Genomic DNA, 24,326 nt, shown 5'->3' with positions numbered 1-24,326 from the left:
TCAAGGTCCCCATCATTAGGGAAGAAAAAGCTCCAAAACTCCTTTCGATCTAAAGTATGCCTGTAACATTGGAAGTTTAGTTGCGATTCCTCAACTCAGCAAGAATGATCAAAGAATGAGGAATTACCATTTGGCATGAAGGATCATACTCGGTTTACCAACAATAATTCCAACAATAAGAGACATTGTGGGTGGGGCTTCTTGTGGGCAGGGACACAACAAGGCACATTGTGTAACAGAAGTTTGTATGAGCACAGTGGGTTTTAAATGGATATCATGTACATGTATCTGTAAACTCTTGGAGGGAGGTTGGGGCAAGAGCATTAATTGGAAAAATCTTATAGCCTGGTGTGAAAGTGCAGTTAATGCCAGTGCCATAGAGACCTGCCTGGGTCTACAGTGGTTTTTGATGCCCAGGCCTTGCATCATGTGGACCCTGAGGACTCAAGCCCAACATCAGACAGTCCCAAAAGATTGGGCAATTAGCAGAGGTGAGGACACCACAGCCACCATGTAGCACAGAGGTTGTGACTGGCCACTCTTTTTAAAAAGAGTTGTAGCAGTCTTGGGAAATTCTGGCTGTGCTCCACAGCCTCTGTTCATTTTCTGGGAAAATTGGAATACTTAATAATGTCATACAGTAAGTCCTGTTTAATACCTGGCAGGTACTCATGGATGTACACCTCAGTAAGAAGTGAAAAATTTGTTATTAAAAAAGGCAGATTTCCAATCACAAGAAAACTGCGGTAGTTACCCAAGTCTGCCATTAATCATATAACATCATTAACATTTGCAGAATTCAGTGTGGTCCATGCAGAAGAGTTGGTCCAATAAATAAGATTCAATGTAATAAGTTAATGAAAACAAATAATATTTAATTTTCAATGAGACTACTTCAGGTTTCTTCATTATAACTTTTTTCTAAAACACAGTTTTCAGCATTTTTTTCCTTTTGTTCTTTCAGTATAAAATGTAACATTTTTATAAATTCAGTGAAAAACAAACACAAGTGTGACAAACAAAAGAAAAAAAAATACAAGGCAGAAATTAAAAACAATGTTGTATCCATCTGATTCAGGAACAGCAGTAAGCCAGAACTGCTGAAGATACAGTCCTTGCATGGTGACGTATGGATCCTAGATGTATGACTCACTAGATCTGGACTATTTTCAGTAGAATAGAGAATACAGTTATAATTTCTTCATGAGAGAAGAACTGGGTGTGGAGAACTCATTAAAATTATGTGATCAGAAAATCAGCAACTTGCAACTGCAAGTGCATTATGAAAATTCTACCAATTATACTGTAGTGAGTCCTATGAGAGGAACCTCTTGATCCATGCACCAGTGACTGTAGTATCCGTCAACTCAAGTCAGTTGATTGCTTCAAACCTTTAAAATGTTGTTTCCTTTTCTAAGTGGGATTGGATTCTCACAAGGGCAAGTTCAAGAATCTCAAGGTCTTGGAAAAGTTTTGGAGTAAGAACGGCCTTGAGATTACCATCAATAAAATACTGGGCTTTTACATGGTTTCTAAAAACAGGACTACCATTTTTAATACTGGTAAGAAGTGGATTTTAAATGGTAGCGAGTTAGATTTTATTAGTCCCATGTTTTGAGAAGTATTTAGGCACCAGATCGGCTGTTCCACAGATTCATGGATTAATAAACTTGAGGAATGGGGTGGAAACCTATCCCAGGGTGAGTCTAAAGCCAGCCCAAAAAGTGGAGAATTTTAAGACCCATTTTATTCCTCCTTTTTATTATTCACTTGTTTTAAATGAGGCATCTTGGATGAGATTATTGGGAACAATGTTAAGGATTATTTACGTCTTCCTACCTGTGTAAACAATGACAGTTTTACTCCAGGATGAGGAATGGTGGGAAGAGAGGAAATTATTTGCCATTGATGGAGTTTTATCTAGTTTGATCTTGCCTTTTTTTCCTTGCACACACTATTTTCAAAAGATCTCCCAGCATTGAGAATATGAACAGGAATACTATAATATTTATTCCTCCTTATCTGAGGGACATGAAACTCTTCAGTCATTAAATTGTCCAACCCCGCCAGTATCTACAATCAAGTATCACACTGTGCAGAAGGGAACTAACCAAGGAATTCACAAAATAACATAGTATAGGAGGCCACTCAGCCAACAACCACTCTACCAATTTTTCAGCCGAGCTATCCTGTTAATCCCGATAACCCGCTTCCCCTCCCCACAGAGGTTCTGCAAAATATTTCTGCCACTGAAAGATTTACTCAATTCCATGTCGAATGCTATCGATCATTTTACTTCTTTCACCCCTACAGGCAGTGCATTCCAGATCATAACAAAGGCAGAATAATTAATTAATTGAAATGCACATTTAGAAATATCTTAATTACTTTGACACTGAACACCTGCCATTATTGTATTGCAATGGCATACCCTGTAATCCCATTTATACTACCAGCGTTGTCAACAGGATTGCAGGTAGCACTGTGGTAGCTTTTGGAAAATTTTATAAAAATATAAATTTTACTTAAAACAAAACATTTTTTTCTCCACATCTCTATTTGAATTGTGAAAAAGATCTGTTGTTGAATTGGAGATTCTCTCTAAAAGTGATTTAAATCTAGACTGCCAATTTCAGTCTGCAGAACTGTGTGGGAGAAATAAGTTTTTATAACAAATTAGCATTAAAAAATTAAAAGCATCTGAAATTAAATAAGCTAAGTAGCAACATACATATGTTCAAACCCACCCAGTGGTACATGGCAGTTTGAGAAAATACCCAAAAATCAAAGATGGAACTTGAATAGAAAAGTTTTAGTTTAAAAGTACAAAATCTATGTTTGTAAATCAAGTTCTGTGAGTGTCCTTTCATCGAAATCTTCATTCCTGCAACTTCCTGCATTTGAAAATCGCCCCGAATCTGCACTCGTTTGACCACTTTGATCATTCTTTTCGTTCTCAATATTTGAAATAAAGGAACTCGAACAGGAGCTCAAGCTCTTGGTTTCAGTAATGACTATGAGCGGATCACAGCATTCCTCAGAATCTTCCACTGACGCCAGCACATGGAATGGAGCTTTCTGAGATGGTTCACTGAAACACTGCAAAAATAAAACAATGACAGAATATAATCTTTCACACAGAGACAAGATTGCGACTTTCTCGACCCCGGACCATCCCAAAATGCTTCAGAATCAACAACGTATATTTTGAAGTCTTATGTTTTAGTCTTAAGTTCAATTATGAAATCAGTCTTAAATAAAGCCAATTATAATAAAAAAACACAAATGAAAAGGTAAAGTGATAGGTAAGGAATAAGCATTTCATAATTCTCAAAATGCATTCCATTGAAAGATAAAAAGCTCCACCAGAAAACTCTCTCTCTCATCTATGGTTAACTAAACTGGTTGGGGTACTATAAGATTATAAAAGTATTATAATATTGCCTATTAGAGAAGTAAATAGAGTTTTAGGAATCAAAGGATTATTGATTTTAAAAGAAGTGAAAGTAGAATACATGGTAAATGAGCAAGAAGATTTAGAGGGGAGCAGCAATTAGAGATGGGCAAGAGAACAAATTGTGAGGAAAAAAGGAATTATGTCTGATAGTTAAATTAATGGAACCCATTTTCATTGCAGAAAACAAAGAAATAGTGGAGAACCAATAGTCTAACAATAAGGCAAAAGCATTGCTGAAATTAACGGACTAATACTTGTTAAATGCCCAAAATGCATCACTTTGCACTTTGAGGTAAATTCCATCTGCCATTGTCTTGCCCACCTTCCCAGTTGGTCTATATCCTGATGTAACCCAAGGCAACCTTCTTCACTGCCCACTATACCACCAATTTTAGTGTCATCCACAAACTTGCTAATCATGCCACCTATATTCTCATTCAAATCATTAATATAGATGACAAACAACAGAGGACCCAACACCGATGCCTGTGGCACACCATGGATCACCAGCTTCCAATCTGAAAAACGTCGCTCTGCTACCACCCTCGACCTACCACTAAGCCAATTTTGTATCAAATTGGCTAACCCAACCTGGATCCCACATCTTCCAACCTTCCAGACCAGCCTACCTCAAGGCCTTGCTAAAGGCCATGTAGACAAGGTTTACTGCCCTGCCCTTGTCAATCCTCTTGGTCACCTCTTCAAAAAACATTAAATTTCCCAAGGACATAAAGCCAAGATGGCTATCCCTAATCAGTCCTTGCCTTTCCAAATGCAAATAAATTCTGTCTCTCAGAACCCCTTCTAGTAACTTTCTCACTACTGATGAATGGCTCACTGGCTTGTAGTTCCCTGGTTTATCATTGCTGCCCTTCTTAAATAAAGGCACAACATTAGCTATCCTCCAGTCTTCTGGTACCTCACCAATGGCTAACAAAGATATAAAAACCTTTGTCAGAGCTGCAGCAACCTCCTCCCTTGCTTCCCATAATATCCTAGGATACACTTGGTCAGGCTGCGAGTATTCATCCGTCTTAATGCAGTTGAGGAGTGACGAGGTACAGCAAGTCAAAGTCTTTCCTTTTTCTTTGAGCCAGTAGTAACTTAAGATGTAGAACTGGCAATCAATGGAGTGATATGTCCCGCCTGTGAGATGTGGGAGATCAGGGAGAAGTCATTTGCCCTTGGCAACTACATTTGCAGGAAGTGTGTCCAGCTGCAGCTCATCTCAGAACACATGGAATCAGTTGGAGTGGAAACTAGACTCACTTAGGAGCATACAGGAGGCAGAATGTGTTATAGACAGGAGTTTCAGGGAGGTGGTCATACCACAGGTTCAGCCAGATAGACAGGTGACTGCCAGGAGGGGATGGCAGGTAGTGCAGGAGTCCCCCATGGCTTTTCCCCTCTCTTAAGTAAATCATTTTCGATACTGTTGTGGGGGGATGATCTCTCAGGAGAAAGCAACAACAGCAGTCAGATCAGTGGCACCACAACTGGCTTTGTTGTACAGCAGGGAGGTCAAAGTGGAGGTACACACTAGTGACAGGAGCCTCTATAGTCAGGGTAACAGATAGGTGTTTCTGTGGCTGTGAGCAAGGTTCCAGAATAGTGTATTGCCTCCCTGATGCCAAGGTTATTTATAGGAAGCGAGGGAAGAGATTGCTACACCTTTGGCGATGATCTTTATGTTCTCACTGGCTACAGGAGTAGTGCCAGATGTTTGGAGGGTGGCAAATGTTGTTCCTTTGTTTAAGAAAGCGAGTAGGGATAACCCTGGGAATTACAGACCAGTGAGTCTTACTTCAGTGGTAAGCAAATTACTGTCTCTCTATTCTTAGAGACAGGATTTATGGGCATTTAGGGACAGTCAGCATGACTTTGAGAGGGGCAGGTCATGCCTCACAAGCCTGATTGAATTCTTTGAGAATGTGACAAAGCACATTGATGAAGGTAGAGCAGTGGATGTGGTGTACATGGACTTTAGTAAGGCGTTTGATAAGGTTCCTCATGGAAGGCTCATTCAGAAAGTCAGGAGACATGGCATCCAGGAAAACTTGGCTGTGTGAATTCAGAATTGGCTCGCTCATAGAAGACAGAGGGTGGTTGTAGATGGAGAGTATTCTGCCTGGAGGTCAGTGACCAGTTGTGTTCCGCAGGGATCTGTTCTGGGACCCCTGCTCTTTGTGATTTTTATAAATGACTTGGATGAGGACGTGGAAGGGTGGGTTAGTAAGTTTGCTGATGACACGAAGGTTGGTGGTGCTGTGGATAGTGTAGAAGGTTGCTGTAGATTACAACAGGGCATTGATAGGATGCAGAGCTGGGCTGAGAAGTGGTAGATGGAGTTCAACCCAGAAAAGTGTGAAGTGATACACTATGGAAGATTGAATTTGAAGGCAGAATACAGGGTTAATGGCAGGACTGTCAGCAGTGTGGAGGAACAGAGGGAACTTGGGGTCCTCGTCTATAGATCCCTCAAGGTTGCTGCACAGATTGATAGGGTTATTAAGAAGGTGTATGGTGTGTTGGCCTTCGTTAGTCGGGGTATTGAGTTCAAGAGCTGCGAGGTAATGTTGCAGCTCTACAGAACTCTCGTTAGACCTCACTTGGAGTATCGTTTTCAGTTCTGGTCGCCTCATTATAGGAAGGATGTGGAAGCTTTAGAGAGGGTGCAGAGGAGATTTACCAGGATGCTGCCTGGATTGGAGACCATGTCTTATGAGGATAGGTTGAGTGAATTAGGGTCTTTCTCTTTGGAGAGGAGGAGGATAAGAGGTGACTTGATAGAGGTGTACAAGATGATAAGAGGCATATATCGAGTAGACAGTCAGAGACTTTTTTTTCCAGGATGAAAATGGCTCACATAAGGGGGCATAATTTTAAGGTGACTGGAGGAAGGTATAAGGGGGATGTCAGAGGTAAGTTGTTTCTTTAGATAGAGAATGGTGGGTGCATGGAACACACTGCTGGCAGAGTTTGTGGGGGCAGATACATTATGGACGTTTAAGAGACTCTTAGAGAACTGATAGAGAAATGGGATGGAAGGGTTAACATTTAGGAGGGAAGGGTTCGAAAGGTATTAGAGCAGGATAAAATGTCGGCACAACATTGTGGGCCGAAGGGCCTGTACTGTGCTGTAGTGTTCTATGTTAAACAGTAGTAGTTCCTCAATGGAAAAACATGAATGAATATTAGTTTAGTCTGGATGATATGAGCAAGCCTCTGGCATGGGTTCAAAACCAGCTCAGCTCTGATTCTACCAATAACTTTGACCTTTCTTCTTTTACCACTTTTTGGTCATTAGAAACAAACAAGTTATAGGCAAGATACTAGGAGGCTAACTAGCATTATGTTATCTTTGGAAACCACATTGCAAGTTCACTGGAAGGGAGACTGCCAAATAGATTAAAAATAACCTAAAAAGTTGGAATTTGACCAGACGGGGTATACTTTCACTAAACGTCTGAAAATGTCTTTATAATCTTTAGTTCTTAACAAATTTACAATAGTATTTTTCCATGGAAACATGACTATGCACCTGCAACTAATCTACTAAACAATAAGTTCCAGAAATTTTAATAACTTAATGGGCACACTAGAAATTTACATTTCAACCATGATAGAACTCAGAGCAGACAAACCTAGAGCTATCTCAGCAAGAAAGTGTCCTCCTCAAAACTCAAAAGCATGGAAATAACATGTAGTAGTTGAGAAGCCAAAGGGTACATTTAGTATAGTTTCCATAAATTTGTATAAAATCTCTAAACATTTTACATTAATGGGGGGATAAAGGTTGTTCAGATATGAAAGAGATTACGTACCTCTTGTATATGTTCTGGTAAGGTGTGTGGGGGAAACAAGGTATACTTTATGCATCTGTACATGGAATGTATACAGAAGGTGCATCCTACTGCTCCAATGAAAAACACCACTAGTGAAACAAGGAAGCCTATACCAATCAGCCACTTGGGAGTAGAACCTAGAGAAAATCAGAAACATGATTAGTTCACCTTTTCTCTTGTTTATGGCTATTAATTAATGAAATAATTTTTAATGAGATAATAACTTTACAGCAATAATTAATACTGCCATTGGATGGTTTGTTCTTCACCACAGACCTTCCTCCAAATAGGAATGGGAAAGTAACATTATGGACAAAACAAAGTAGTCTGCTAACATGTAGAATGACATAAAGAAGGCAGAAACAAAAGTGCATTCCTCACACTTCCTTTTAGATTCTTCTTTAATATTGCAGCTAACAATTTGGCCAATAAATGCTAAACAGAGTCACAATTCTTTTGAAATAGAACAGCTTGAGCTACTGGATCACCTTCTTTTGCCTGCCCCAGTACTGTGTACTTCCATAGTGCAGTAATACTTCATTGATTGCTTGTGCTGAAGCTGCAATAAAATAGTGGCTGCATTTATGTTCTGCTTCTAAATACAGTTCTATTAACTACAATTAGAATGACTATAGGAAACAACACAATGAAAAGCATTACCATAAAGGCCATTTAGTGCAGGTGACCTCAGACTAAATTTCAAACCCATGGAAAATTCTACTGCACTTTCTTCCATAAACCCAGCTCAAATGGAAGCAAAACCAAGTTTCACCATGAAATTATGGTACAAAGGCAACAGTGGCCCGTTCACTCACCTAGGTTGGGAACGGTATGTGGTGCAGGTGCACGAGTAGGAATAGAATGAAAGACTCCAAATGCCAAAGGTTAGGGGAATATCCATTAAAGAATACAACACACCAATATTACATTAAAGGAATAATTAAAAATCATACCACCAGTCCTCTTGCACACAACTGAACTATTCTGTCCTGTTTTGTTGTACCCAGTGCTGAAAGCCAGAACATTCAGACAGTAGGTGGTCCAAGGTTCAAGCTTCAGAACTACCAATCTGTTACTGCTGGTTTTCTCCTGCAATTTCAAAAAGTAAAACAGAATAAAGTATTCAGAACACTTTACGCAAAAGATGCATTTCACTGTGTTTCGATGTACATGTGACTAATAAAGAAATCTTATCTTCTTATGTTGTTCATTTAGCAATACTTTTCCCCCAACAACGAATTAATTGCTTTAGTCTATGCAAAATTCAGGTTAAGGACATTTGATCTGGCTAAATGCAAACAAATTCATTTCCAGGAAAACTGCAGATATATCCAGACAGCAGAAAAAAAACCATTTCAAAACATCAATGACTAGGAAAGAGAAAGGTTCTAGCAAGTACATTGCATGGAAAAATATAATGGCTTTTGATGGTGCAACCCAAAGCTAACAATTATATGCTGATGTTTTGTTATCCTCAACATATGCTAGTTAGTTTTGTGATGCACCTAGTTTGCACCGTTTCAACTTAGCAGTCAGCAATACTTTGGGCTACTAGAAAGAGGGGGGTTCATAGAGCCACTGAATAACATGAAAACTTGACATCAAAATGATAACATTACAGGAATTTAACAGGGCATACCAACATTTTCCTCAAGACTCAAAGCCAAGCCTCATTCTCTCAATGACCATGCCTTTTAAAAGTGGAAGTAACCAGTCTAAAAAGCATTTGTACACTATTTATCAATTCATTCAGAAAACTCCAGCAGCAAACACCTAAAGTCAGTTAACAGCATATACTATAAAGACGGGAAATATTGGATGTGGTGGCAAAAACTTCCCTAACAATAAAGCAAGGCTCACAGGCCTATGATTTCCTGGTTTGTCTCTATTGTCCTTCTTAAACAAAGGAAGGACATTGGCTATTCTCTAATCCTCTGGAACCTCACCCGTGGTTGAAGAGGATAAAAAGATCTCTGTCAAGGCCCCTGTAATCTCCTCTCTTGCCTCCCTCAATAACTTGGGATAGATCCCATCAGGCCCTGGGGACTTCTCCACTTTAATGTTCTTTGAGAGCCCAACACCTCCTCCTTCCCGATATCAACAAGCCCTAGAATATCAGCCCACCCCTCCCTGATCTCACTATTCTCCATGTCCTTCGCCTTGGTGAATACTGATGCAAAGTACTCGTTTAGTACCTCACCCACCTCCTCTTGCTCTAGGCATAAATTCCCTCCTTTGTCCTGAAGTAGTCCTACCCTCTCCCTAGTTACCATCTTTTTAATGTATGTCTAAAAATGCCTTGGAATTCTCCTTAATTCTACCCTCCAAGGACATTTCATGGCCCTTTTTAGTCCTTCTCATACCCTGTTTAAGGTCTCTGCTGCTTCTTTTATGTTCCTCAAAGGGCCTGTCTGATTTCAGCATCCTAAACCTTATATCTGCTTCCTTTTCCTTTTTGACAAAATTTGCAACTCATCATCCGAGGCTCCTGAACCTTGCCATCCTTGTGTTTCTTCCTCACAGAAACACGTTGGTCCTGAACTCTGACCAGCTGGCCTTTAGGTGACTCCCACATGTTGGACACACACCTACCCTTAACAGCTGCTCCCAACCTACTCTCCCCTAGCTCCTGCCTAATAATGTTGGAATTAGCCTTTCCCCAACTTAGCAGTCCTTCCCCCACCCCACTTCCTTCAGGAAGGGGAGAGGTGCACACGCTCCTGTTTACATGAACAGTGCTGAGGTAGAGAGGATTGAAAGCTTCAAGTTCCTAGGAGTGTGCATCACCAATAGCCTGTCCCGGTCCAACCACATAGATGCCATGGCTAAGAAAGCACACCAGCACCTCTACTGCCTCAGGAGGCTCAAGAAATTTGGCATGTCCCCTTTGAACCTCACCAATTTTTATAGATGCACTATAGAAAGCATCCTATCCGGATGCATCACAGCTTGGTATGGCAACTGCTCTACCGAGGACCACAAGAAACTACAGAGAGTTGTGGGCACTACTCAGCACATTGTGGAAACCAGCCTCCCCTCCATGGACTCTGTCTACACTTCTTGCTGCCTCAGTAATGTAGCCAATTTAATCAAAGACCACACCCACCCCTGACATTCTCTCTTCTCCCCCCTCCCATCAGGCAGAAGATACAAAAGCCTGAAAGCAGGCACCACCAGGCTCAAGGACAGCTTCTATCCCACTGCTATAAGACTATTGAACGATCCCCTGGTACGATAAGATGGACCCTTGACCTCACAACTTACCTCATTATGGCCTTGCAACTTATCGTCTGCCTGCACTGCACTTTTTCTGTAACTGTAACACTTCATTCTGCATTTTGTTATTGATTTCCCTTGTACTAACTGAATCTACTGATGTGATGAAATGATCTGTATAGATGGCATGCAAATCAAAGTTTTTCACTGTACTTTAGTACGTGACAATAATAAACCAATTTATAATACTGCAGAAATTGAAGTCACTCACTACAACTGCCCTGTTGCCTTTACATCTTTCCATAATCTGCTACATATCTGCTCCTCTATTTCCTGCTGGCTATTGGAAGGTCTATAGTTTAACCCCATCATAGTGATTGCACTCTGCTTATTCCTGAGCTCTACCCATATTGCTTCACTGGATGAGCCCTCCAGAATGTCACCTCCAGGTGTTGCTGTGACATCCTCCCTGATCAGCAGTGCGACTCCCCCACCTCTTTTACATCTCTCCCTACTGCATCCAAAACTTCCGAATCCTGGAACGTTGAGCTGTCAGTCCTGCCCTTCTCTCAACCAGGTCTCTGAAATAGCTACAACATCATTGTTCCATGTACTAATCCAGGCTCTAAATTCATCTGCCTCACCCGTAATACCCCTTGCATTGAAATAAATACACTTCAGCTCATTAGCCCCACCATGTTCATTAATCTGGCCCTGCCTGTCCTTCCTTTCAGACTTACTTGACCTAACCTCTACCTTCGCCTTGACGCTTCCACTTACCAACCTGCTGCTCTGGTTCCCATCCCCTGTCACACTAGTTTAAACCCTCCCAAGTAGCAATAGTAAACCTCCTTGCAAGGATATTGGTGGCTCTCCAGTTTAAGCGCAACCTGCCCTTCTTGTACAGGTCCCACCTGCCCTGGAAGAGTGCCCAATGATCCACGTACCTGAAGCCCTCCACTCTGCACCAGCTCCTGTGTCACAAATTCAACTTCCTATTTCTTCCTTCCCCAAACCTCTGACTCTTTCTATCCTTAAGATGTTTCTTAAAACCAACTCTTTGAATAACCTGCTATAATTTACTTCGGTAGCTAGGTGTCAAATGTTGTTTAGTTATGCTCCTATTAAATACACTGTGAATTAAGGCTGTTTAAGTGCAAACAGTTTCTGTTTCACATTACCCAGGTCAACCATAAATTTAAAAGAATATTTAAATAACACATAAAAAGCATTTTCACATTGTAATGCAGAGACAGATATTGATCGTTCTCTTGAGAGCAACATAAGGTGCAATTCTGATTCACATTACTTACATTTCCATTTTCATAAGAATTTTCTTTCCAGTAGGTTGTCCTGTACTGAATATCTTTATAAATCGTTTGTATGGATACATTATTTTCCATTTGCATTTCGAAAATGTTGACAATAAGCATCTGCTTTTTTGATTCCACATATACTGAAGGAGGACCAATTTCATCTGTAATTTAAAATGAATTACAATTCAGTGACCAAATGCAAAATGTCAAATGAGTACATATATGAGTAAGATGGACTCATTTCAGAAAATATGAAATTAAATAAAATTTGAATCCGATTACAAAATAATTATAAGCCTCCTATTTAATACCTGATCTTGGTTGATGAATCATTTTAGTCAGTAGTTCTAAACTAACCATATAAATAATCAGAATTGTTTTTTTTTTAATATTACAGGCTATTAACCTGAAATAGTAACTGTGTCATTTTCCACAGGTCCTTTCTGACCTGGCGCACATTATCAGCATTTTCTGTTGACTTTAAAATATTTCCACAAGTTTTCAATGAGGTTATATGGTTTCACCTTTAACCATTTGTATCAGAAAAGCAACTTTGATGAAAAAATACAAAAGCTGGGTATCTAGGGCAGGGAAATTATCTTGTGGGGCCAGTTCCCATCCTAGGTCAAACAGAGGTGAAATTCTGACTGCCTGGGTTTTTTTGGATCACCCAAACATTTAATGTGTCTTCATCATTGCAAGAGACTTCACACTACCAGCTTCACAATCTTGTATCCCTTCAGTACTTATCACTCATCATCGGGTATTTGGGAATACATTTTACTTCAAAGTATTACACAATACAGCTTTGTTGGAATATTGATCTTGGATATTCCAGACAGCCAGTCCAATGTTACACTGCAAGCTTTTCCGTCACCATAAAGCCAACTCTTTCACATATGGCAAGGACAGGATCCTCCACTCAGTTGATTGCTTTAAGAGTTCCAACATGAAATGAGCTTGAACAATATAAATAGGCATAAATTATTCTCAACTGGACAAACTCACTTGGATAAGTCACAGAATTGATAGTATGGCAAAAGGGAAAATAATAACGTTGTGAAAGAGAAAGAGTAGAGCAAGATCTGATATTCCAAATAAACAGAGCAAGTTATAATGTTCTAAATAAAGTGTTCTGTTGTAAAAACATTTGGGTGTCTCAGCTCTGGTCAGCAGAAAATTCATTAAAAAGAAAATCAACAAGACAATACATTGTATCCTTGCATCAGATGCTAACTGAAAGCTGGCATACAACTATATAGCTTATCAGATCCAAGAGGTGAAAAGACACAGCATACCATATATTGTATACATTTTAACATTAAATTCTCTTACTGTTCTTGTAGGGAATAAATGAACCTGTGTCCAACCAGGCTGTTGTCTGATTCCCATGATGGGCTTGTAGCCGCAGGAAGTATTCTCCACCAAATATGATGTCTGCTGAAGTGAAATCACACTCTGTACGGGTGATACTTTCACATCCCTTGACATTCTTCCAGGGTCCAACCCTACTGTGAGGAAATAAGCAAAAACTTTACAAAGGATGATTCAGTGCATTGAGTAGACAAAGGCTGGCTTTATTGACAGACAAGTTGAACAAATATTAGGTGCTGTTTCAGTCAAAAACACGCAACACAGCCATGCCAATATTACAATGTTCCAAGATGATTTCACGGCACTACCATGCTAAACTTGAATGCAAGTACTAATCAGGATCATGACCAGCATAAGCCAATCCCAAAAGATAACGAAGAACTAGACAGGATTGCGAATGTGATGACTAAGGTTAGAAGATCATTCTGAGCCAGCACATGAATGGTTAGCAAGTGCATGCAGATTTTCAATTGGAGAAAAGTTAAGATAAGAGGTTTTGTACAATTACTTAGTAATAACTGTTTACAAAAGGAAGCCTTGCAAATGGCATACCATAACCAAGTTTTGCTGACTGGTAAACATTACTACAAACAGCAAGTGACTAAGCATTGGGAAGAGCAGTGATATTCTACATTCACACCATTAAAGGAAGATTTCACTGAGATAATGATGTTTCCTCGCCCACCAGCAAGTTCTGATGCACCTGTGGTTTTCTTGTTTCCCCCCATTGTGCGTCAGCTGAGGTCTGGCAGATAGGCCAGATTTTAAATTGATCGAAAATATCTTATTTAAACATTTGCAAACTCTTTTATATAAATAAATATTGATAGGCGTGTTCACATACAGAAATATACCAGAGGAATTATAATTAGAGCTCATAGGTGATTCATGAAAAGGTTGTACCATCATTATGGATTTACTGTGTTAACTTATCTAATGTCCAGAGCAGCAATGAATGGCACCTAGCACTCAATTCAAAGAGTAATTAATACTGCCCAAGTGAATCCATCAGCTTTACTGAGAAGCTTGAGGACTGTAACTGATTTGAGTAGGAATACAAATGCAAATGCAGACGTAAAAGTGAATTGATCAACAGAGATGGAAATTAAAATAACATAACAGTCTTCAGCTCACATATTATCAGTGTTTCTAGGAGAAAGAGGTGTTAAATGTGTTCTCTTGAATAGATATCAGTGGGGAGGGGAAATGGCACCGAGTGACTTCTCAGGATATCCTCAACCAATCAGGACAAAAAGGGAAGGTTTAGTAATGAGAACCTGGCAATGGAGACTGATGCCAACAACTGTTCTATTGTATCACTGCTGTGTCTTGCACTCTCATCCCTTCCATTTGTCTTCTGACTGGACATTGTGAGAGGCTGTCGGTTCTCACTGGGTCAGACAAGAGAATTTGCCTTCAGCCTAAATTAGTGTTTGCCCTGGAGTTTTATTTGTTAGCAGATTCTACTGCATCTCAGGAGCTGACCCAATGGCCTGCCATTTAGCTGACGATTTCAGTTGTGAGCTCTTGCTAATTTGGTACTTATTTTTTTAAAAGGGTACTTTCCTGGGGCTTATTTAAACACACTCATCTTTGAGGGAAAAATATCAGTTCTTTCAATTGATTGCAGCATTGGCACTCTGATTGTACAGGTGTCTGACAGATTGCAGTATTATGTAAAGAACAGACCCTTTAAAGTTTAGAATGCAAACCACAGTTTAAAAGCCTAATATAATACCGGGATACAAACATCCAACTGTATCACTATCTCTCTGCTAACCATTGAAACTGAAACCACAACTAATCTCAGGATTTGACTGCTCTAATCTCCTCTTGTTTACCTCCACCCATTGCAAATTAAAACTTCCTTCATCAAATTCCACCATCATCAAGTTCTGGTAAAACAACAAATTCATTTTAAGATTTTCTTGATTGTTTTCTATTTTCTGCTTTGGCTCACCCCACAGTATCCCAGTGATGCCCTCATCCATGGTCTCCACTTCTTTAAACTGGTTTGATCTTCATTTCACACTTTTCCACTTTACTATTGGCATCTGCTACATTCCTGACCTCTGAAACTCTCTCCCCTTGCCCAGCTATCATCCTGGAAACACTTCTCCTTGATGTCCTTTTGCGCCGCCTTCTCCTGCCTCACAATTTTCTCTCTTTTATGAAGTACTACAAGATCTCTTTCTGTAAAGAGATGTTAACAACTCAACAGTAATAATTGGCTTACCTTCTGTAATTTACAGTATAACTCACACTGTAATTACTGTTCTGCACATCGTCCCACTTAAGCACATACTTGAGATTAAAAGCCTGAATCCGAATATTTGTTGGGGCCTTTATTTCTCCAAACACTGTAAAAACAAAATAAAAATGAATGTCTCATGAATCTCAGAAGCAATAAACACCAAACAACTTAAATATTTTTAACCAATTTAAACAGAAGGTATATTATTCTGATGAAAAATTTTATTGACCTGAAATTTTATTTCTGTTTCTCACTCCACAGATGCTGCTCAACCTGGTGAATCTTAAATTTTTATTTCAGATTTCCAGCATCTGCAGCTTATTTTGTTTTTGGAAGATAATTTATTAACAAGGTTTTCATATAATGGTACTTTAAAAGAATGGAGGACAATTAAACCTGTGATTAGCAGAAATAATTGTAAGCACTAATAAAATGAGGTATTGTTTCTTCCCCATATGTTGAATAAAATTAAATTTAATCACACACAGCACCTGCAGTTTACACTCAATGTCAAATATTTATCCTTCTATATCTAACACTGATTACTTTTGGTGGTAGTGGGGGGGGGTGGAAATGGTGAATAAATGAGCAAGCAAGGGAAATAATTAATATCCTGCTTGCTGCAACTTGCAGTGGGACCTACATTATCTGTCTTATCAGAAAATGTTTTTCAAGCAAATGCAGATGGGTACAATCACTGTCTCTATGTATTAGTCTTTATAAATGCACAGGAATGAAGGTAGGTGCAGTGCAAATAAGAACAATCTTCTCAGGCTGATTCACATCAGATAACATTAGTGGGTGTAGGAAATGACAGGCTGCATGCAAGACTTTGTCCCATAAACATTCTGGTAGATTGAGAAGGAAAGCAGTGACGTGCAGATAGTGGAGACACTTGCAGTGTCATTAGCAAGGAAAATATAGCTGCATTTTTACCAAATGTTCCTTTAAAAAGATTCTCACCATCTATTCCTGCCGAAGTCAGGAAACAGGGCAAAATCCTGAACTCACATTACAAGTAGGTTAAACAGGTTCTAGACAGTTCCCTTACAGAACATAATTTATTGTACCAGAGTACTCAGTGATTCACAAGGAGTTTCAGGCAGCAAACAGAGTTATTCTGATACAACAAATGGTTAGAAGTGAAGTTATTAATGAACAAATCCAGGGAAACTCAAAATTGTACGTCTCTTAACTTATTATTAGCTTCTTAATCTCTCTCTATATTGTATAGAAAAGCAAGCCCTAATTTAATTTAGATGAGGTACAACAATGCAAGTATAAACTGATGTTTTATTCCTTCATGGGATGTCAATGTTCTTTTTTCACAGCCATTCCCGGAGTGCAGTCTATGGTAAGCAGGAAGAAACTGTACATTAATTCATTTTAAGCTTATTCTAAGTTTAGTCATCAAAACTAATGACTTTTTTTTTACAGTGATGTCTTTGCAGGTTTGAAGCTTTTAGCTTATAGTGTCAGGCAAGGAGATAAGTAAGAGATATTGAGAAGGAACCTTTTTGTAATTATAACCTTTTCAACTGAGATCAACAAACTTCAGCTGACTTTACTAATGTTGTTCGTGTGCATAAAGAAGCAGGCAAAGAAACAACAGTATGTTTTTTTCTTCTACAGTGATCCATGGAGCACAGTGGTCTGGAAGTATGGACTACAGTGAGGGAGCTTTGGTGAGAAGGGTCAGTAGGAACATCTCAACACTGGCCTTTGGTTGGATATCGTGACATTGGTGCCAGTCAGGTCAGTGGTTGGTGACTATTTACAGTTCAAATATTGTGGGAACAGAGATTGGATTACATTTTAAGGGACCCCTTCTAAAATAAAAAGTATGGTAAGCGAGTTCAATCCTGCTGTGGTACAGCTTGCAACACTGCAGTTAAGGCAGCACATGGGATACTTGCTTTCATTAACTGGAGCATGGAATACTCCATGTCCAGCAGCGGAATGGACTCAGCAATTTGACATTCCAACTCTGTTGGCAAATCAGGGCCTTCTACATTTGTCAGAAAGTCCCAGATCTGGTATTTAAATAACCAAGCACCACCAGTGAAATCGATCCCATCAATTATCATTAAATCTCCCAGCAGAATTTTGATAAGAGATTACACCCCAAAAGGCCTATTTATCAAATTAACCTGTTATATTTTCCTAGTTTTGTCTTTTAGCTCCAACTTTTTGATGAATCAGCTGCTCAAAAACAGCCAAATTACATTCAATAAACAGCTCGTCACACACTGATCAGAAGGCAGATAGAAGTAAATAGTGCCTTCTTAACATATAGAATCTTAAATTGCTTGAAGGATATTATCACCAGCACCCAAATGGAAAGTTTATTTTAAATGTGACACCAATCTCAAACTGCATTTTACCAGTTTTAACAAATGCCCTAAATTTGCTTTATCAATAAATTCATATTGTGGACTTCTATATGGCAACTTCAAGAACCCATTTTCAAAGCTGAAAATTTCTGCACACTTTCCAAATAATTAAAGTTTCTTATGTTAGGGATTGTATAATTCCCTTGTGTCACAGTGGGCATCATACTGTCTCGTTCAAGTATGACATCCTACTCCTATCTGGCTGTACAGTTCAGAATTATATTCATTTTATTAACTGAATGCTCAACTGTGACAGAGCAAATTGTGGCAACTGCAAATCCTTAACTCCTTCAACTTCAACCTCAAAGCCATCCATCCAGAACTTTAATTGCCATGCTTTCTTCCTGCTATACACACATCCCTCAACTTTTAAGTCAACCTTCTTAATTAAAATACATTGAACAATTTATTTAATGCCTTCCCAGGTTCAACTCTCCCTCCTAGTTTTATAACTGCCTGAGAATATTACTTACCCTACTACCCACAAGTTGGTCAAAAGCAAATGGCATTAGGGCATTTAACAAGAAGGACAAATGCATACGTTTTGTATTCTTTCATTTCATTTTATAATAACAATTTTCAATGAAGAAGTAAACTTCAGATACCAGGAGGATCGGCACATGTAAACTTTCTATTTGCACCACTTCATCTAACTCCATTTGATAGCGGTAGAATGGTAAACCCACAAACAAAATATGGTGACTACATCCCTGTAAATCAAATACAATTTCTTTGAATAGTCCCTTACCAATTGAAAATTTAAAAGGGTGAGAATTGACACTTTAAGTTGCACACAGGTGTCTGTCAAATGTTTTGTGGAAATCACTTGATGCTTTATTTTCTATAAATCAACCCACTATGGGTCACCAACAACATTAACACTACAAATTATATCTGTGTATCTGGGTTCTCACGCAATCGCTGTCCAATGAGTGATGCTGGAAGGTGCATATTTGTAGACATTGCCTAAATCTTGCTGCAAAGGCAGGTTTAGAATGTGCAGTGCTCTTAACTGATCATTAAACTCGGGTGTAGGAGAGACAGCCCATGAGTTATGAGTCCCCTCAATTTATTGGTCAATTTATGCTGATCCACTATTTCCAATGCAAAAAATGCAACTTGCTCTCCATCCTATTATTTTACAACTTACTGCATCTGCACATTAAATTTGAAACAGAAAGTCAGAGGTAGATTTAACAGCATTAACAGCCTTAACAACATAATTACTAATCCCATAGCAATCGCTCTATCCCAAGTGGAACTGCTTTAGCCAGAGTTGCATTCCGGCACATTGTAAATTCTGAGATATATTAAAATAGAAGTATATCTAATTGTTTTCCATTTTTTCTCCTTCTACCTAAATTCAATCTTCCTTGCTATTTTATTTCACTTTCTTTTCTTATTTGCTTTGAATTTGCCTTCCTCCCATTTATTTCTTATTCCTGAATGAGTTTGATCACATCTTTTGTCAAGATCCTGGCTGCTCCATTGGCCTTGTATGTTCACTAACTCACAAGGCAGAAAACACCTTAAGCTGATGTAAGCAGAAACCCAAGTCTAACTAACGTATTGTGAGACGGTCCACTCCTAGAACAACCTTTAGCAAGGGAAAGGCTTAGTCTTGCCTGGCCCCCTCTGATGACACTTGCAGATGAGGGTCCATACAGCACAATTAGCAGGCATGAGGCAGCACTTTGCAGGCAGATGAAGAACTAGAGATGGAAAAAAACCAAAAGCTGTTGGGCAAAATGTTTCCAAACAGTTCAACACCTACATCTGAGACAAATTTTGCAAGAATGCACTAATAAGAAAGACTAAATCAGAAATGATCTGAAATAAGAAAATTTTGGAAATGCAGTGGAAATAAAAGCTTCACAACTGTAATTATGTGTGTGAAGATAAACTCACTAACTACCGACTAGTCAGTTTACCCTCAGTAGTTGGGAAAAGTCTGGGGGCAGAATCAGCAGTCACTCAATGTAGATTGGTTAGACAAAGACACCACAGATATATTAAAGGTAAATTATGTCAAATCAAATAGTTATTATGATGTACCCAGAGAGTTGATAAGGTACATGTGGTCAATGTATACAAGCACTTCCAAAAGGCATTTGATAAGGTGCCACATCGACTGAAGGCAATGGGATAAAAGAATCTGTAGCAGCATGGGTAGAAAATTGACTAAATAACAGGAAATTGAGAATAGCCAGGTAAGGTTTTTATATTTTGGACTGGAGGGAAGTTTAGAGGAGCTCACCAAGGATTGGTATTTGACAACTATTTACTCAAAACTTAAAAGGCATGCAGTTGGAGGATTCTAATAGAGATCAAGGAGATATAGGCATAGAGGACAGGTGATACATGAAATTTAATGCTCAGAAATATGAAATGTTATATTTTGTCAGGAAGACTTAGAAGAAGCAATATAAACTAGAGGGCACAATTTTAAACAGAATACAAGAACACATTGGGGGTGGGGTTATAGATAGGTAGTTTGCTGAAAGTAGCAAGACAGGTTGGGAAAGTGGATTTGAAGGTAAAGTATATCGTATAGTGGGATTTCAAAGTACAGTCAGGACATACAAAACCAAGGAAATCGCGGTGAACCTTTGTAACTGGTTTGGCTGCTGGTGGAATGATAATGTACCGTTCCGGGCACCACACCTGAAACATGTAAAGGTGCAGAGAGGAATTACTGAAATGATTTCAGGAATGGAGGGCCTTTAGTTGGGTAGGTGGGGTGGGATGCAGAAACTGGGGCTGTTCTCCATCAACAAGAGGGGCTCTGCTAAGAGTTAGTTAGAATTAAGGGTCAATTAGAACTATTCCCATCGGCGGAGAGGTTAAGAATCAAGAGGATACAGAATGACAGTGATTACCAAATAACCAAAAGTGACACAAGTATTCTGCTCTTACATACAGCAAGCGGTTTGAGTCTGGAACGTACTGCCAAATGTGATAGGGGAGGTAGATTCAATTATGGCCAGGTGGATTGCCCTCACATTGAAAGGGTACAGGCTTGACAGTTCAGTGCTGGAACCAGTGATCTAACGTAACTTTAAACATCATTATTCTCAAGTAAACCGCATTTTAACTGGCACGTGGTGCAGGGACCAGGTATTTTCTAAGTTTAATCACAGGTGCAACAGTACGTGCTGAGTGAGATGTTTGAGCTCAACGGGAGGGGTTGGGGAGCGGCACCCAGAGCCCGACCTCAGGGATTAAATGCTCCGAGTCCAAACCCAGACTTACCTTCACAGATCAACGCCGCTAATAAATAAACCCAGAGCATCACCAACGCCATGCTGCCCTCCTCTTCCTACCGTTCTTCGCTTCCTGGGCCCCGAGAAATCGCTTCTGTGCAGCTTCCATGTGATTTACAGGAAGCACAGCCCAGCGAACCGAGTGTACTGCAGCCGATGACACACAAAACCCGCCGCGTATCAGCAGCAACCAGCCCCGGACCGCTCAACGCCGCCCCTAGCGACAGTTCGGCAGACCTGCAGCCGCCACATACTGAGCCGCACTGTCCCTAGCGACAGTTCGGCGGACCTGCAGCCGCCACATACTGAGCGGCGCTGCCCCTAGCAACATTTTTGTTTGGTTGGTATATGTTCTTTTTGACTTGTTGGTGTGGAGTGAAAGGTGCTCAAGTCAAAGGCAAAATTACAGTTGAGGAGCTTTTCAGAGTGTTCATTTCAGAAGGCATTGACCATCTCTTTGTCCCTGATAAATTCATTTCCATTCCAGGCTCTCAATCTGGTGGGGCCTTGGGTATTGGGCCATCAATGGCCTTGATAGTGCGGAAAAGCCCATGTATGTCATGGCTGTCACCTCCTGTGCTCTTTCCACCTACTGTATAAGATGAGCTACCTTTGCAAGGTTCTTGAGAGCTTCAACATTGATCTTTGCAGCAGCTATGTTTCTGTTAAGATATCTTTATTAGTCACACGTACATCGAAACACACAGTGAAATGCACATTTTGCGTAGAGTGTTCTGGGAGCAGCCCGCAAGTGTCACCATGCTTCTGGCGCCAACATAACATGCCCACAACTTCCTAACCTGTATGTCTTTGGAATGTGGAAGGAAACCGGAGCACTCGGAGGAAACCCATGCAGACACGGGGAGAACGTACAAGCTCCTTACAGACAGTGGCCGGAATTGAACCCGGGTCGCTGGCGCTGTAATAGCATTACGCTAACTGCTACACCACCGTGCCTGCCCAAAATTTATGAGGTCCCACCGAGACTTGAACTCGGATCACTGGATTCAAAGTCCAGAGTGCTAACCATTACACTATGATACCTTGATACTAATGTACCGTGACCACCTTGATTCTAATGTTTGGGCATAGCAGTGGAATATGCAGTAACCAGATCAATAGTCATCAGTACCTGTAATGGCACAACTCATGTGGACGTTCTTTTGGTTTCTTGCTCAGATGTCAACACAATCTAACAGGTGCCAGTGCATAGTCCAGGAGTGGTCCATGAGGTGCTGTACTTGAATCTCTGATGAAAGAAGGTGTTGGTTATGACAAAACTATGGTCCAAGCATTTTTACAGGAGGAGGACCATGTTGGAATTTGTCCTGTCTGCTCCCTCTTTGGTAATCACACCTTTCCAGAGGTTGCATCTTTTCCCATCCTGGCACTGAAGTCACCCAGCAGGACCAGAGTGTCACCCACTGGGATGCAAATCCAAGTTTTCTTGATCAAAGTAAGCCCTTCTTAGCCTCATTTGAAGCTTCCAGGGCTGGGCTTATACTGAAGACATTAGTCTGTTGGTTCAGTGTTGGAGCATGCTATATAATCGTGGTGTTCACTTGATGGAGGGGTAGTCATTGAGACACCAGACTCCCTTTTTGTACACCCAAACAACATTAGTAAAGCTCACTCCATGAAGACAGTGTTCCTACTCCAGTTTGCCCATCCAGAAGAAGGTGTACCTGAATGCTTCTTTAAACCAGCCTCGTCCTGTCTGTCATGTTGTTAGTGTCCAAACATCCAAGTTCCCAGGTGATGATAATGGAGATACATTCAGATCTGTCACCATTGGGAGTGTGCGTGAGAGGCCATGCACCAGTGGTGCGCGCACGTGCACACACACACACACACAAAGTGCGCTCAGGTCGGATGCCTTGCCCACTACTGTCACCTCACTTTCTCTCCCTCTGCTTGATCCTTCACACCCTCCACCCTCCCTCTCCCCTTCATGGCCATCCACCAAAACAAAAATTGTCCTTGGCATGTACGAAATATGGAGGGAGTGAATGATTAGAATGGTGAAAGGGATGTCAATAGAGTGGATTTCTTTATTAATACTTTCATATGGAGGAATTATTCAATATTTCTGAAGGAAGATATACTTATTAATATGAAACTCTTTTTATACTCCAGCAGAGGATCAACCATAAATAATATATCTGAATCCCAGTAGTGTTTGAATATAAAAAAATTAAAAGCATGTTCCAACATTGAGCCAATCCAACATTTTTTACTCACATGCATGTAGCAAGATAAGTAAAGTAAATCATCACTGTTTTCACTGAATGTACATTAGACATCAGTTCTATTGTTCACTTCTTAGACAGGATCTTGGTTCCATTCTAGTCTGACTGATAGGTCAATGTAGTACCCACAGACATACCACAGATGGGGTAGATGCTGCTGATGGGAAGGGTACGTGAGTAGTTTTGGATGTGGTGTGCTCCTTCTGTCATTTATGTTGGGCTTCTGTGTGCTGTAAATGCACGGACTCAAGATTCTCATTGCCAGCCTGAATGCTTGTTCTCCACTTTGAGTTGTCACAGGCCAGGGCTTCGCAGGAGTCAGTGGGGATGTTGCATTTTTTGAGAACATGCTTTGAGAACACCCTTAAGTCTTTGTCCTGATTCAGGGTTTCAACCCGAAACATTGATAATTCCTTTCCCCTCACAGATGCTGCTTGAACTGTTGAGTTCCTCCAGCAAATTATTTGTTGCTCCAGATTCCAGCATCTGCAGCCTCTTGTGTCTTCATCCTTGCCTCTTTGCCTAGTAATCTTCTTCCCATGACAGAGTTTGGAAGTAGAAAGTCTGTTTCAAGGGTCTGGCATTGAGCATGCAAATAACCAGCAGAGCCAACCGGGTGTAACGGGTGTAATTCAAGCCTCAGAGCTGGGGACGTTGGCCTGATTGAGGATGCTGGCAGTGGTTCATTTATCCTTACAGTGGATTTGGAGGAATTTGCAGAGATAGCATCAGTGGTAACCTGCTAGTGCCTTGAGGAAGGTAGATAACAACTAAGAAACAATCCTAAAATGCTGTTTACGATCTATTCCTAATAATTGCATTATGCAATGTTTATCCAAAAATGTGAGGATTTCAGACCCTAACAAATTTGAGTGCAGTGGTAATATTTCACTTGGTGCTTTCTGGTTTTCTCTTCTTTAGTTTCTTCTGTTGTGTTCCCAATTTAGACTAACAAGTCC

The 24,326-nt window shown here is 40.1% G+C and overlaps 1 protein-coding gene and 1 non-coding gene across 3 annotated transcripts; both read right to left on the bottom strand.

Moving 5' to 3' along the window:
* Window positions 1–851: 851 nt before the first annotated feature.
* Window positions 852–21,343, bottom strand: LOC127569584 (interferon alpha/beta receptor 1a-like). Of its 2 annotated transcripts, none has more exons than XM_052014359.1 (7): window positions 21,108–21,343; window positions 15,445–15,568; window positions 13,170–13,345; window positions 11,832–11,995; window positions 8,256–8,391; window positions 7,282–7,439; window positions 852–3,099 (listed from the first exon to the last, which is right to left on the bottom strand). In XM_052014359.1, exons 1-7 carry the CDS (start codon window positions 21,157–21,159, stop codon window positions 2,833–2,835), a joined length of 1,077 nt encoding a protein of 358 aa, XP_051870319.1. In that variant the 5' UTR covers window positions 21,160–21,343; the 3' UTR covers window positions 852–2,832. The 2 variants fall into 2 exon arrangements, with proteins under 2 accessions (XP_051870319.1, XP_051870320.1); XM_052014360.1 differs by having other exon boundaries at window positions 885–3,099; window positions 13,170–13,342; window positions 21,108–21,282.
* Window positions 21,344–22,090: 747 nt separating this feature from the next.
* Window positions 22,091–22,162, bottom strand: trnaq-uug (transfer RNA glutamine (anticodon UUG)). The gene has a single exon. It is a non-coding gene; the product is annotated as a tRNA-Gln (tRNA).
* Window positions 22,163–24,326: the final 2,164 nt, after the last annotated feature.

This window comes from Pristis pectinata, chromosome 4, assembly GCF_009764475.1.
Source record: "Pristis pectinata isolate sPriPec2 chromosome 4, sPriPec2.1.pri, whole genome shotgun sequence".
NCBI lineage: Eukaryota > Metazoa > Chordata > Chondrichthyes > Rhinopristiformes > Pristidae > Pristis > Pristis pectinata.
Note: the sequence above shows the minus strand (reverse complement) of the source record. Positions and strands in the feature narration are given on the sequence as shown.